The 16,224-nt window shown below is 34.2% G+C and overlaps 1 protein-coding gene across 2 annotated transcripts in view; it reads right to left on the reverse strand.

Annotated features, from left to right (window-relative positions):
- Positions 1–476: 476 nt before the first annotated feature.
- LOC130807910 (uncharacterized) overlaps positions 477–16,224 on the reverse strand; it is a 17,730-nt gene continuing 1,982 nt past the window's right edge. The window contains exons 4-26 of one of the 2 annotated variants that reach the window (XM_057673309.1): positions 16,213–16,224; positions 15,968–16,098; positions 15,726–15,885; positions 11,713–11,780; positions 11,101–11,208; positions 10,893–11,008; positions 7,162–7,336; positions 6,948–7,058; positions 6,789–6,867; positions 6,551–6,694; positions 6,338–6,451; positions 4,794–4,915; positions 4,571–4,653; positions 4,381–4,505; positions 4,180–4,294; positions 3,969–4,106; positions 2,493–2,589; positions 2,276–2,401; positions 1,894–1,983; positions 1,710–1,815; positions 1,288–1,430; positions 945–1,031; positions 477–863 (exon numbers count right to left, since the gene is read on the reverse strand). The exon at positions 16,213–16,224 is cut by the window's right edge and continues 99 nt beyond it. In XM_057673309.1, the coding sequence (XP_057529292.1) occupies positions 744–863; positions 945–1,031; positions 1,288–1,430; positions 1,710–1,815; positions 1,894–1,983; positions 2,276–2,401; positions 2,493–2,589; positions 3,969–4,106; positions 4,180–4,294; positions 4,381–4,505; positions 4,571–4,653; positions 4,794–4,915; positions 6,338–6,451; positions 6,551–6,694; positions 6,789–6,867; positions 6,948–7,058; positions 7,162–7,336; positions 10,893–11,008; positions 11,101–11,208; positions 11,713–11,780; positions 15,726–15,885; positions 15,968–16,098; positions 16,213–16,224 (2,570 nt within the window). In that variant the 3' untranslated portion in view covers positions 477–743. Of the gene's footprint in view, positions 864–944; positions 1,032–1,287; positions 1,431–1,709; positions 1,816–1,893; positions 1,984–2,275; positions 2,402–2,492; positions 2,590–3,968; positions 4,107–4,179; positions 4,295–4,380; positions 4,506–4,570; positions 4,654–4,793; positions 4,916–6,337; positions 6,452–6,550; positions 6,695–6,788; positions 6,868–6,947; positions 7,059–7,161; positions 7,337–10,892; positions 11,009–11,100; positions 11,209–11,712; positions 11,781–15,725; positions 15,886–15,967; positions 16,102–16,212 lie in introns of both variants that reach the window. The other variant, XM_057673308.1, reaches the window with a different exon arrangement.

Here is a 16,224-nt window from a genome sequence, read left to right on the forward strand (position 1 = left end):
TTAACTTCCTCGCTAGTTTCTCCTACCAACACAATATCATCAGCGAATAACGTGCACCATTATACATTCTCCTAGATAAATTTAGAAATCTCGTGACCATAAAAATGAAAGGACTTAGTGTCAGTCTCTAATGTAGGCCCACTTTAACGAGAATAGACTGTTATCCCAACATTTGTAGGACAAAAAGGTAAAAATAATATTTGTTCACTGTTGATAACATCAAACATACTATTTGTTTTTTTATTCCTTCAACCGTTATGATATTGCCTTTTTTTGTTCGCTATTTCACTTTAGTAACAACGAACAAAGTCGTGGTAATATTTTTTTCTCTTATTTGTTATTAGTAACAACGAACAAACCCTAACCTTAGGCATCAAACTTAGAGATTTTAAATTTTCACGAATCATATTTTGGGAATTAAAAAAATTTTATTCCATTTTTCACAATGCTGTTAGCACAAAACAATCACCAACACATAAAAAAGTAAAGGTAAAACTAAAAAAAGCCTACAATATTTACCATGGTAAATACAATTTATTTCGTCTTCAAAAAAAATAACAATAATAAAATTAATGCAATCCGTTTACTAAAATGGAGACTTAAATACTAGTGCAACATTTTCTGAAACAAAATTGCAAGCCACAACAGCAAGTGCGGCAGTAATATACCATACTAAACCTTTATCCTATAAATTAGAACCCCGAGTTATATCCAATAAGGTGATCTAAATTAGGGGGATGTCCCTAATTACAAAGCCTAGGAGTTTTGAGAAGATGGACACTTCTCACAAATCCTTTCCCAGCTTCACCGACCGCTTTTAAGATATCAATAGCATCTTTGCTTTCTTCCTGTCGGTCTCGTTTCTGCGATTACATCACATATACAATAAAAATAAGAAACAAATAAGCAAATCTGAAGAATTGATAGCTTATGCTAAACCACACCTTTGAGACAGATTTATCCCATGTTATGCCAATAGCATCACCACCCAAAGAATCATACCACAGATTGAATGAGTTGGGGAACCCTCCCTGTACAAGATAGAGTCATTAGAAACATCGAAAAAAATTGAAAAAATGAATAGCCAGCCTTCCCAGCCAACAACCAGATTTTGGGTCTGATCACTCTCATTTGGGGCTGTTTGGGCAGGCTTCTGGGTTTAAGCCCTTAGGACTGTTGGGCCATGTTGCATCCTACTGCCAGAAATTTTTTGGGCAATCAATTTTCAGACTGGCCTGTGTGGGATGGGCCCGAACAATATCGATCACCTCTATCTCACACGATTACCTGCAGATCCACAAGGTAACATTGTAGAGGATCAAAGTCGACCATTAACTTCTTTTTCAGTGCATCTAAGCTTCCCTTCACATCCGTGAGTCTCAAGATGGGTGAAAACTCCTTGCTAGAATTTCCACGGGCCACATAAGTCCCTGAGAATTATCAATTATCAGAGTCTCGTAAGATGCTAAATGAATGAAGCATATGAGCTAATTGAAAACTGCAACTAAATACCACATCTACACTTATATGTCCCCTAATAAACCCCAGAAACATCATTTTTTCTCTCAATTCTGATACTTTCTTATTTCTCCTTTTTACCTCAATTTGCTGCCATTTTTATTCAACTTCTATCACTGTTTCTGAATCTTTGAGTCACTTAAAAGTGGAAAGTTCAAAGGAAAAAAAAAAGGTAAGAGCAGATCTAATACCTTCCTTGACCTCAGATGGGAAAAGGAGGCGATGTGGATATGCCATTTGGTCCCTGTGCAGAAGAACTACTGCATCATAGTTGTTTAAAGGAGTCCGGAAAAGACACTGATGCAAAAAAGAATGTGAATAATCCACATATTGAGATATTTGAATCATCTGAACTCATTTAAGTTTTTTTCTCACCTCCCAACCATTGGAATCATAATCTTGCTCTATGAGTTTAGTCAACAAATTAGCACTACTCTTAGCATAAGCCACCAACCTTTTAAGCTCCTAGCACATGAAAAAAACAGGATCAGTAATTTGTACAAATACTTGAACTCAGGATTTAGTAACGCTTGACATTGTCAAAACCACATGTCTACAACATACACAAAAGCTTCCACTTGTTGTATAAAATAACAAATCATTTTTCAATAAATCTCCAATCACACATGGTTGAAAATAGTTCCATAAGCATATCGAGTGAACACGATTCAGGATTTAGTATTATATTGATTACTGAACACCAGATATTTTAATTTGCAACGCATGCCTTAAAGAGCAAAATAACTGCAATACTCACGAAGGAATTTGGCGCACAGGCTGTCCATGCTTCTGAACACTTATCGTAAGTTGTAGCCAAGAATATCGCAGGGCTTACTTCATTAGTAATTCCATCCTGACCTTTTCTACTTGACACAAAGTTTTCCTGTAAAAAATAAGTTGCCACAAGCCATAGTTACACAAAAAATTTTGAAGTTTTGACACAACAAATAAACTCAACATTTTCCAACTACTACATTGATCTCTGTCTTGTTTTCAGCAGTTATGTCCCCATTTATATCAATAATCATAGGAGAGAACTTCCAATCATACTCGGACAACAATCTCAAAAACCTGAAAAGAAATAAGAGAATATCAAAAGTAAACCCTGATGGAGAAGAAAACACATAGTTAACAGAGAAAAAGGACAGAAGTTTAACTTTGGAGTAGAATAGTACTTTAAATAAGCTTCAAAGTTTAGCATGTGTGAGTTGCAACACTAAGCGAAATTGAAATGGTGCAGACATCATCAATTGAACTGGCATGTGTAGAAATGTACGTCTTGGGATTAGTGTTCGACAGAATCAGTGGTGATGTGTCGGTTTTAATGTTTTGAAGTCATTAAATGGGTCGGGAAAGGAAGAGGAGATTTTTTGTAACCATTGTACAGTATATGTAACCATTGTACAATTTCTCACTTGAATTTGGTCACCAATACTATTTCACTAAAATCATTTCCCTTAAATTAGGAAATAATCAAAAATAATCCAACTCTTTCACTCATCCACTGCAAATAATCTCAACTTTGAATTATTATCTGATTATCCAACCCTTGCTTTGCTATGTATTTGCTCCCAACATACCCAGTGATTTGAACGACCCCGGCCTTACCTCATGCCTTCCCACACCGGGTATGCGGGAAGCAAATAGATATTAAAGATGGAATTATTAGAAAATAATCCATAGGTGAGATTATTTATAGCAAATAAGTGAAAGGTTGGATTATTTCGACAAATTTTCCCTAAAATTATTATATTAAATCCAGGCAAGATCTCAACTCCTATTGTACAGCACAGAATAATATGCAGAATTCTTATCCCCCCACAGACACACAAAACTAATGTCTATGAATTGGGAGAAACAACATAATAGGAGGCTCACCTGAAGATTTCCTTTTTTTTTTCAAGGAATACAAGGGAAACAATGCATAACCAAAAGAAAATTAATACTACTCCGTCCTCTTAAATTTACATCATTTGCAAATGGTTTTTTTAGGAAACATGGTAATAAATAAAGGGAGAGATTGAAATGTGGATGAGAAATGTGCGGATGATATCAAAAGTTAGTGGTAGGTTCTATTTACCAAGATAACATCCAAAATAGAGAAATTAGGCAAATTAAAAGGGATGAAGGGAGTATGTTCTTCGAAAAAAGGAGAGAAAGTGAAACAAAGTTCTGTGCAATATACAACAAAATATAGACATCAGAAGGTACTCATAAAAGTGAATTTAAGCTTTCTACACGGAAAGTGCACAAAAATTTCAATCTGAGTCCTTTGAACAATATTCGTGGATGTTTATAAGCATGCTAGTGTATAATATTTTCAAAATGATGGAAAAAAATATGATCTTAGCCAACTTGACCAATACAGAATAAAGAGTCCATCGTAATTCATAGCCCAAAAACAAATAAATAAAATTTTAATGTTGATGTTAAACAAAAAGAAATGCTACCTCAAAAAACCCGTGATCCTTGAGTTAGCAGCATAAAATGGTGATGGATTCAGAAATAGGTGAGCTACTAAGAGCTCGATAACCTCACTTCTTAGGCAAGCAGAAAAGAGGTGTGAAGCAGCCCATCGCTTTGCAATCCTTCAAAAACAAATTTAATTTAGTTTCTCACTTCAAGATCAAACATAAGATAAGTAACAAAGCTGTAATATACCTGACTACAGGACCATAAAATGGAAACCGCCCCTGCAGACCATTAATCATGCTAGAATGCTGACTTCTCATAAAAAGTTTCTTGTCTATCGAAGATACCCGCTTGACTTGAAAACCTTCAACAATCCATTGCTCTACTTTTTAGTGAACCCCCAGATGCATGAAACCAAAGATAAGTGAGGATCAGATGCTGAGAACTTACCCTGCCCTTGCACCAAACTCAGACCCCTCTCATGTAAAATTTTTAGCCGAAAAGCATATCCAGAAAGCAATACATCAACATCATCTTCGGTAGCAATGCAGCTGACACCCCATTTACTTTGAAGACTGCAGAAAAAAAAGCTTGTCAATCACTTACAATTGGGATATGCAAGATGCACAAGCATTATTACCTTTCGCCGATCTTTAGAAGAAAAGCAGATTTAGTCTTCTCAGTTGCCAATTCATCCATTGGCCAGTTTCCTGATCCTTCCAACTATCAATGACATTTAAACAAGAATAAAATGAAAATCAAGCAAAAAAAGAACATCAAAATCATTTACTGAAAAGTCATTGATCAGAAAGCAAGTACGATCGTAAGATCAGATGTCAAATAATAATGTTTAGATATAGCACCTGAATCAACACTTCCACTGGCTGAACACAAGTTGTAGCAACCTTTATTGTTCTTAAAAAAGATCCTTTTTCTCCAGCCAACGGGTGAGGCTCAGGAGGGAAAACAGAAGTGAGCCTGAAAGCTGTAATACTCACAAGCATAAATATATCACTTGAAAATTCAACCAGTTCCAAAGAATTTTAACTTCAAGGGATACAAATACAGTAAGCAACACCATAAACTTAAATGCACACTAAATTTCCGCAGAGCCAAACTGACCAATGACTATCACCTGGATTCCTCCCAAATCCTATCATCTTGCCATACTAAACTCCCAATCACATTACAATTTCAAGGAAGTTATTCATAAAGTTCTTCAAAGGGTCAAACATATAAATTCATTAATTCTACGATCTAGCATGCTAGGTTTAAATAAAAGGAAAGCAAGATATTATTGATGGTTTTGTGGATAATTACAGAAAATGTAGACAAGGATCAAGCTTTCATAGGCTTGACATCTATTCCAAAAGCTTAAAAGATGACAAAATAATACTGTATTCTGAATTCTGATTCTTTTCTTCCTCACTATACTTCTATCTATTGCGCTGTATACTTTTTGCTCTAGCTCATTGCTAGCCAAGCTAATTCTCTGACAATAATGTATTTCCTATTATGTCCTTATATGGTTAATATTTAATTCCATATATTTTCAATCTAGTCACCTGTTGCATAAAGCCAATGTCTATTAAATTGTTGCTTTCAAGCAGAGGTGAAAGTTCGATTTGCGGTTTGAATTTATCATAAAACCAATTCAAAGCAAATTTTATTCGATTTTTTTTTTCAATCCTAATCAAAACCACATTTTTTATTTATAATCCAAACCAAATTTTCAACTAATAATAAATCTAAACTTGCAAATACAATATAAAAACAAAAATAGCTTATAAAAAAAGAAAATCACAATAGCAAAAGTATGGTTTGGAAAATAATACTTCAATTCTTGAATATTGGCTTAGTTTTGTTATAAGAGACAAGGAGTGCTCAAGTTTTTTGTTTTGCCATGCGTAGTCAAGTCTTCACATTAGCATGGCGAGTTGCACAGGGTTTACTCAGCTAGTACTTAAGCTCAATTTGAAGAGTGAGCTCCTATTGTAATTCAATATGGAATTTTAGTTTCTAGCTTTAGTAGGCTCAAACCTAATTCAAACCAAAACATTTTGTTTTAAAATTTTCCAAAACAAGTATATAGAAAATCCAAACTATATTTCGTGTTTGGTTTGGATTGGTTCCATTTGCCATCCAAATAACTTTCATCCTAATTTGTAAGGTCAATGTGTACTAATACCAGCCACCCAAAGTTCCACCTTGTCCACAAAGTAAACAATAGACTTGTTCGTACACAAGGAATTTGTTACCGAGAAAAGATAGTGAAGATACTTAAATACATTTCTTTTTTGTTTGGTGGGGATGTTCCCCAAATATTCCAAGAAAAATCAATTCTAATTTTATGCGTTCACTTGGGTATAGCACATTAAGGAAATAAACCGTAAGAGGGAAATGCAACCTGAGTCCAAAGGTTGAACGCTAGATACCCTCAAGGGAATGTCATCCAAAGTACGCAAACACTTAGACAAATTTTCATATGCTTCAAGCAAGCCTCCAGTATATGATATAGGATCTGTACTTTCAAAAAATACCACACATTCAAAAAAGAGAAAGAATTAAATTTAGATACAAATAATGAAGTCAAGCAAAATCCAGAGATCAAGTAGGATACCTGTACTACCATGACAGAGGGAAAAATCTAGCTGATCCGCACAAACAACTACATTATCTATTGATAGAGAAAGATGTCGTGATAATACATGCTCAATAATTCTTTTTACAATAAGATGCCTTTCCCACTGCTTGTACTGCCACACTGTTGAAATTTGAAAAGAATAAAAGAACTGCTAAATGCGCTTTGCATTTTTTAAACTCAATGTCAAGAATACACAAGGAGCATCATGACTCACCAACGCATTCTCCAATGGTACCATCATTAAATCTCCGAAATTCAGACTTTTCTCCCCAAAACTTACGAAACTTGGCAACCTAATCATAAGAAGATCAGCTACTTCTCACTAGAGCAGCAAAAAGAATATGAGAGAAGAAATCAGTGGCAGACTAAATACCTCCTCTTTATGTTCTGGATCAGGACCTTTATCAACCAGTCGAAGTGCTTTGTCCAGACCACTAATAGCAACACCAATGAGCAATGGTTCTACATCAAGCAATGAGAACCCCTAGAAGAAAAGAACAAGTCAATAGATAAAATGATAATCAGAAGATATTGAAAGGTGCAGGTTGCGGAATGGAATAAACAAATCAAAGACCTGGGTTCCTTACATCTTCAATACGACAGTTTCTGTAACAGTTTTTCCAGATGACGCGGATGAACTTTGCTCTATCATTCAAACCCTGGCATAAAAGAGAATACACCTTGTCCTCAAACAACCTCCAACATTCGTTGTCAACACAATACCCTGATGCTTTCACAACACTATTGCCCTTCACATTCAACCTAATAGCACAAAAGACAAGATATTTAACTATGAGTTCTCAACATAAAAATGCAAAGCCACATGATAGATGACATGAAACCCTATCAAGTTTATATACTATCGGAAGTATAATAACATCAAAAATCATCTTTAAATAAATGGGAAGTATAATAACAGCAACATATTATTCCCATGCTTCTTAACGTTTAGATTTAACCCCAATGGCTTCCTATGTCATTCAATGTAATTTTTATTCCTGCTGGCAGTAGCAGTACAACCCTATCAAGCTCTATTTCTCAGTTCTTTTGAAACTTTCTTCCACCTTTCAACGACAAGCGCCCAAAATGCATCCTAATGGAGGGACAAACATTTAGAGCCCCAATCATATTATATGATAGTAATTACAATAAAACCATAGTGCATAAACAAGTCCACATTGTATCGTATCAGGCTATCAGCTGCATCGCAAAGATTTTCAAATTTACAGAACGGTGTAACCGCATCACAAAGGTGTAAAAACTAGTATTTTAGGCCTCTTCAAGCGACAATTCATGGTTTTGGCCTTTATTTAGCGGTACGACATTTGCATCACCCTCCATCACCGTATCCATTACCGCAATTGCGTTTGTTAAAAGATTTTTGCCCTGTGAATAATACTTCATTCATTTTGTGTTCTAGAAATTTGTCATTATTATTATAGTAGTAACACTAAATGAATTACCAAAATGTGATCTTACAACGCAAACCTCAAGTTATTTTTCCACATGCAACTACTTTGGACTTAGCAAAAAAGGCAATATCTATTTAAAACTTGCAAAAAGCTGATACATCTTCCTCCACGTCACAAAATGATTCACCACCACTATACTAACCCTACTCCCACCCTACCCTCAGAACTGTAAAAAATATTATCCACAAGAATGTAATTTTATAAACCCAAGAAAAGCATACAGTAGTAAGCCCAAGCTAACCAAAATAGACACATGAGCTTTTTGTATCAAACAACAATAAGGCCTACATGAAATTCAACGGGAACACCTTTTGTCCTATTATCCTTTTACTCTTTTAATCACATGAGCAAGTTTGTCAAAAGAAAATTCCCAAATCAATCCTTATCTTGTGTGCTCAAGAGAAATGGAACAACTAAAAAAACGCATGTATTTAAATATTCTTGAATGAAAAAAAATAGCGTAGTGAAAAGAGACTAGATAATTACATAAAATGACTCGAGAATTTGACATAGTCGCTCATGAGTTAGTTAAAATAGCTTTTGCTATGGGCTCTAGAGAGTTTGGATTAATGAGGTTCCAAAGGAAAAAGAGGTCAAGATAATGTGGTGGTTCACTCTTTATTGAAAAATAACACTTGTTTTTTTACTTTTCTAATCAATAGAAGAAAAGACTTAGCTTTGGAAAACTCCTTCTGTTTCAAGCGCGCAGTCCAACAAATACATATAAGAAAGAACAAATAAGCAACACCATCACCGAAGATTTAATCCCATCAGGTGAGGTCTGCAGCATTAACTCTAGGTGAACGTCCTATAGTGGCCCACAAAATTCTTATTTTTAATTCATTTCTATCTAGTGCCACTTTAGTCAATGAATTTTAATCCCTTTTTTCCAACTTAAATTTCATGTTCCTCAACCTCTTAGAAAATTTGTGCGTTTCAAATCTCCATCGTCCTTACTAAGCCATATTGTTATTGATTCCCCCTTATGCTCGATATTGTTAATGAAAATTGTACCCCTTCAAAGCCCACTCCCACCTTTGCCATACCCATACTCATGAGTTGCTCCTTCTCAAAGACCACTTTTGGACTCATATAATATGTTTCCCAAGAAAAAATTCAATTTAATTCTAGATGTACTTTAAACGGAAGATAAAATCAAACAGCGAGAAAAAGGTTACAAACAGTCCTTTCTACATGTATAAGTTAAATCCAAATCACTGCCCAACATAGAGATAAAAATTATATTGCAATGCAGTTAGATACAAAGGTTTCAAGAAAAAAGAGTAACCCCTGTTCCCTTGATATTTGGTTGGTTCAAACTTTAGTTCTCATTCCCCTTTTTCCTTTTTCAGTAGCCACAAACTTAGTTTTAAGAAGCGCGAGGCGCACCAAGGCGTAAACGGTCATGTTTTCAAAGGCAAAACGCAAAGGCACGCACTATTTGTAGGTGCATAATTTTACTAAAAAGCTCAAAAATCAATTTTAAAAAAATACTTAAAAGTTAAAACAACATGAAATTCATATTATAATAACATAGTAGTAAAGCTAAACACTACTTTAGCACATAAGTCACATGATATGTCGATAACATAGTCTTGAGTTAACAAAACAACAAAAACTAAAACAAAGACAAAGGTGAAGAAAGCAAACAATGGTTCTTGATGCTTGAAATGTTTTGTGAAACACTTGAACAAACACTTAAAATCTAAATCAGAATCATATGTAGACCGGTGAAGATGGCGACCCTTCAAAGTTATTTTTGGTCTTCCGTTTCTTGGTCTATATTTTTGCTTCAGGGCAAGAAATTTGGTATATTTTTGTTTTCCATTCATTAAATGACTAAGACCTGAGAGTAATTTCAATAATATTATGCAAAGACATGTTATTTATCAAAAATCAAAGCTAGCATACACGAGACGTGCGAGGCGCAAAAAGGCACGCCTTTGAAGAGCCTCATGTATCGCACTATTCCTAGATTCAAGGAGGCGTTTAAATGTTTCCTCTTAGCACTTCACGCCTAGGCGCGCCTCAAGCACGTTTTTTCTAAAAAACTGGCCCCGAACCTTTTAGGTTTTCATATAGCCCCTATCTCCTTTACTGTTTTTGGTGCACTCACTACATAAAAGACACTGATCTAAACACCTCGAGGCTCCAATCCACCAGCTATCATAATCAGCATCTTTAAAGACTACCCTCATAACCTCACGACATGTACTCTTGCATGTAGCTATTTATTAGACAAACACCGACATATTTACCATCTTGAGTTTTTACTCAACCTCAAATGCTACTTGTAGCAATGATCAGTAACATTTTAGGTATCGAACCATCTCCATTAATGCAATCTCCAATTATAATAAGCACCACTCCAATCTTCACTTCCTAGATATGCAAGATGAGAGAGAAAATGTACTTGTAAGGTTTAATGGAGCTTGAAAGCATCAATATGTAGTGCAAGATGGTGATAGGTGCATAGATAAGAGGTTGGAGGAAGATGCTAGAGCTATTGGGGCATTGCACAGTAAATTCCATTTAGTTTTTTCATCCAAGCATGACTTTCAAAATTTGGATCGAATTACTAATCAAACAAAAACAAACATAGGATTCCTTTCTTGATTTGTTTTAATCCTCATTTTGGATAAATAAATTCAAACATGAACTTTAATGTCAAAGAATATGCATGTGCATTATTCTAACCAAATTGAAATGTGAAACAATACATTAAAAGACTTTCCCACGTAAACGAAAATTCTAAGGCAAACATAAAACAGAATGCTAAAATATGTTGTGAATTTGATTTCAAGCATTATCAGCACAACTACTTAGAAGAAGAACAAAGTATCTACCTCACACAATAGTCATATTTGGCAGCAAAATCAGATTTGGTCAGAAATACTTCTTCAAATCCATTATCTGGACACTTCTGAATACAATCAAGTGTCAAAGCAGCCTCCGCTTGAAGCTAACATTTGATAGCAAAATCATATCATTAAAGAAGGATTAATATCATACGATCCGGAAAACAGAATATATATAAGAAAACCTCCAAATTACCTCTAGAAAGCTACTCTTTGATATCCGAAATGCCAAATTGTAATTTGCAGATTTATCACAAATGACTACCGGAAAACGTTGCAAAAACTGCTTCCTTTCTTTCAACTCCTGAATCAACATTATACAAATTTCAAATTTAAAAGGGTATACATAAGAAAAGTAACTACTTTAACTAACTTAAAGAATAGTGGATGCTTTTCAATTCTAATAATTCGATATCCTAACCAGTGAGAAATTATGCTTTTAGTTTTGGACATCTCAAAACAATCATTTTCCACGAGCATGAACTTAGATTGATAACTCAAAACTAGTGTTAAACCAAACAATAAGCCCAAAAAAAATGCTAATTGGGCAACTAGTCTTTCAATTATAGGATTTCGAATTTTTGTGAATATTAGGGGCTTACTCTTGCTCAATTAAACATTACCTAACCTTGAAATTTTTTTTAAAGCAGATAGGAATACGGCACAAGCTTTACCCAAAGGTTTCTCAAGGGAACAACCTTAAATATTTATGCTTTTAAGGGCTAAATAAATAGTATCTATTGCATCCATAGAAAGGATAACTACAAACTAGAGCTCCTGAAAAGTTGTAAGATTGAATGCATTTCACCTGTTTTGTGAGCTGGCAGGTCTGTTTGGACTGTAAACTCAAGCATTTCTCCCACAATTTTGAGTTAGCTGCAAGCAATAAATACACACAGGCATGTTAAATTATGATTGTAGAATCATTGCTTTGATCAACCTATAATCTATGAAAGCTAGCCATATTATCAGTTAAAATATACTTGTATTCTATGTTACTCATACTCTCCATTTTCGCACCAGTGCCCAGTACGGCCGATACGGATACCGGTGCGGGATGCGTGTCTGGTACGCCAGATTGCACAAGGGTAAACCCAGTTGTCATTTTTACTTTCACCATTGGAGCTTGTGAAGAAGATGAAGGAGGGAATACTTGTGAAGATGAAGGAGGGAATACTTGTGAAGATGATGAAGGAAAAAATACAGAAGAAAGTGAAAATACAATGAAAAGAGGAGAAGAAAAAAAATACAAAACAATCTTGAAAAGAAAAATAAGTTTACCTTTGCTTTCATGGTAGAAAAAAGAGAGAATACGCCCTCCGATTGTTTTTTGGAGTACAATAGTTTTTTTAAGGGTTGGAATAGAGTAGATTTAAGATTATGTTGGAAGTTGACCCACTTCCTTAGCTTTGCAGATTATCACGTGATTGCTATCCTTATTTTGTTACTTTTTGTTTTCTTTAGTCTTTTTTTCTTTCTCTTAATTTGTCTTACTTTTTAAATTTTTCTTTTTACTATTTTCTTCTAACTTTTTCATGCTTTAGAGTAAGAATGCTCAACTTACCTTTTAAATTATTTTGACGTATCCACGTACCTGTATCCAATAATAGGACGGTGTTCCATATCATAGAATTCTAAAATAGTAGTATCGAACACTAGGATCCACACCCGTATCCGATACCTGTACCCGAGTCCAAGTAACATAACTTGTATTACTAAAAGTTCCCTAATAAAAATCCTTTATTTGGATCAAACAAAATAGAAAAGGTAACCCCACTAACCCTGAAATTATTCAGAGTTCTATATAGGTAAAGAACCTAGAGACGAGACACACACATAAGTCTTGTTTAACATGACACCTAAAGTGATTATTGTAGCATTTTGACAACATGTGTTGGCCTTACTAATCAACTAAATTTCGTATTATGCACAAAGACGATGTTTAGTTCATTTCAAGAAATAGTTTAGCAATCAAAACCCATAGCATTAGTTTAGTTCATACATTTTATGATTTTGAAACATGTGGATGATCATTGACATTGATTTTCTTAGTTATAAATTAGTATTAGATAGCCGCATGGAATAAAAAACCCCATTATGTTAAGTATGTAATATGTTTAAGAGTTGCCGCAACGTGAAATCCGTTATATAACGACCGTACAACGTTATTTGTCTCTCCGTTAAAATTTCATTAATACCCATTAACTTTGATTATTAAGATTAACTTTTAATTATTAAGATCATTTTATTATAGTTGCTCAACATTTTAGTTGTTAACCAAAATAATTAACTAATAAGTTAATTAATTAAACACTAAAAATACCTCATCTAGTGCAATTACAATAGCTATGGACATATTATTGCAAAATAATAGCAGTTCAACAATAAAAATGCAATTATAAGTTAAAACTCCCCTTATGACTTTTTTTTTTACAAAAAAAGTATTCACACTGCATTGATTGCGATTCGCGTTATAGTCGTTTTCAACGATACCACAACTGTTTCCGCAAACACATCAGCGAACACCTTTTTTTCCATGAATAGGCAAATAGGGTACACTCTTTGTCACCAAGAATCTCTCATGTTGACATGTTTTGGTTCATGTAGCCAACCCATATGTTAGGATCAAGACATGGCATCATTATATGAATTTTTATATCAAAGTAAGGAGATGGGTTTCATTTCATCCAAAACTCTAATGTTGGAATAAAAAATATATGAAATAAAGTTATAGCTTCTCAAATGCAATAATGCACATGGCCACAAGTCTACAACCAACATGTATTCCTCCACCTCTATTTCACCATTATTAGGCTGCCATAACCTCTAGGCCATTGGTAACTCATTTATAGTTAAGATTTAAGAGTAAACCAATATATCATGTATGGTAATTGTAGTTTTTGACCACCACAATCCCGAATCCAGGATTATCGTGAATAAAATCCACCATCAAAGGTTCTTTGTTGTACCAATGTTTTTGGAATTCAAGAGGAAACATAAAAAATTAAGAGACAAAATTAAGACTTCAAGTGAATCACACATGAACTACATAATTCCATGTGATCAGATTAGGATGTGCAGCAATGATTAATAATATGAAAGCGTGTTTAAATTTTGATTTGTAAATTCAAAAACCAAATATGATAGAACTGATGAAGATAGAAAGCACTACACTTCAAGGAAGGAAAAGTGGTCAAAGAAAATTGGACACTACTATTAGGGATTACCACATATAACACAAAATTTCTCCACCAATTCCTTCTAGTAGATCTTCCCGATTCGTCATTATACCTCGAGAGGTAGAAAAAATTGCAACCCCAATTCCACTTAAAATTCTAGGAATCAATGATAGTATGGATACATAGATCAGGTCAACAGATCCCTTTTAAAAGGAAAGTATTTCTATAAGCCCAACAGTCAACTTTGTAATTTTCAATAAAATGGTCAAAATTAAATAGAGTTTTGTTTAATAAAAATAACCAAACGTTCAAAATTGGTATGGGTCTTTTGCCTTTTAGGCATTACTCATCCAAAACTTATGGGCTTCATGTCTAAACCCCATATCTCATACCAAAAGGTTATAGTGTTATACTTAAGTAGGATAAATACACTATAATTCTACTACTTTCCAGACCCATATACTTGTTGGAGACATAATAGAATTCACGAGACAAATGAACAAAGTAGAGGTGCAAGACGCATTGAAAAAAAGAAACAAAGAATGCAATAGGTCATGATTGTATTCCTATTAAGGCTTGGAAATTTTTAGAGCATATGATGTTTGATAATTTAGAGAAGACGCATAAAAAATTACCAAGCGAAGTACTTTATTGGATAATGGAAAAAAAAAAAAAAAGATAAGCCACATAATTATACAAGTATATCAAAAATATGTACAAGAAAGTACAGATTAATGCTAGAAGATATGAACAAGCGGTTTAAGATTTTCCTACTACAATTGGTCTACTTTAAGGCCTTTCCTCTTTGTAGAGATCCTAGATGATATAACACGACCTACTTAGAGTAAAATTCAAATGTTTTGCTAATAACATTGTATTTTTCCATCTAAGGTTAATGCGAAACCTCACAAATGGAGGCATATATTAGCATTAAAAGAATTTAACTAAAATTTTATAAGTGTAGTAGACTTTTTTTCTACTTAAAGAAAAGTGCAACTAAAGGTTTTCTGTAAGTTCTTATGTAGCGAAAACACAAATGTTTAGATGGATAAGTGAACATACTCTAAGAGATAGAATTAGAAACGAAGACATAAGAAAAGGTTTATGTGTCACGACTTTTTTAGGTAAGATGAAAACCCCATAAGATGGTTCATATATGTGCAACGATAAAGTACTGAAAAATTGGTAAGGAAAAGAAAGTTGGAACTTGAGAGATTTAAACAAGGGCGAGGAAGGCCGAAAATGACATGGAGGAAAAATGAGGAAAAGGATATGAAAAAAACATATTTAGAGGTCGAGAAGGTAGAAAACCAAAATAAATGAAGAATGAAAATCCATGAGGACGACCATCGAGAACTGACATATTGATTCATGTAGTTGACCCCAATCTTTTGGGTTAAGAACTCGGCATTGTTGTTGTTGTGTACGTTCTTTATATTTAAAATGTCATCTTAGTAAATACAATGTCCTTGTGTCAACTAATAATGAATTTTCATGTCCTTTGCGAACTCGGTTGCACTAAGAATCGGGAAAGAAAAAGGTAAAAACAAAGATTTTGTAGAAAATATACATAATAGAAAAAAAAAAACTATTAAGTTGAAAATCAGTAATTTTTACTTAATAGTGAGAGAAGATAAAATACCAATGAAGTCTAAAGTCACACGAAAAATTTGCATCGCGTTCATCAGCTTGTTAAACATTCCACCACTCCTATTTGCAGCAAGATAAGACATTATGACAGCAATAATATAACCATTCAAGCAATCATAGCTGTAGATGGAACTTCTTTGGCGTGCCCAAACCTGCACCAATAGGCTAAATTTGTCGACTCTAAACTTGATAAGCAGTCAAGGCCAAAGGCAAATGAACATACAGTTTCAATACCTTCATTAAAACCAAAGCTTTTGTAAGTTCCTCCCAATCATGGAAACTTTCTTTGACTAGTGCTCCAAACTCTTCAATAAACATGTCCTCTAAAATGCTGCTGTTGTATACGGGTGTTGGTAACGAAACACCTTCTGATAAATAGTTAGAAAGTCAAGTCGTTTGACAAAGATAAGTACCAGGCAGTAGCAGTACCCTGCAAGTCAACTGTTCACTAATAGTAAAGAATCAAAATTGCTTGCTACCTTGGTTCAAAG

The sequence above is a fragment of the Amaranthus tricolor genome, chromosome 3 (assembly GCF_026212465.1).
Source record: "Amaranthus tricolor cultivar Red isolate AtriRed21 chromosome 3, ASM2621246v1, whole genome shotgun sequence".
NCBI classification, from domain to species: Eukaryota; Viridiplantae; Streptophyta; class Magnoliopsida; order Caryophyllales; family Amaranthaceae; genus Amaranthus; species Amaranthus tricolor.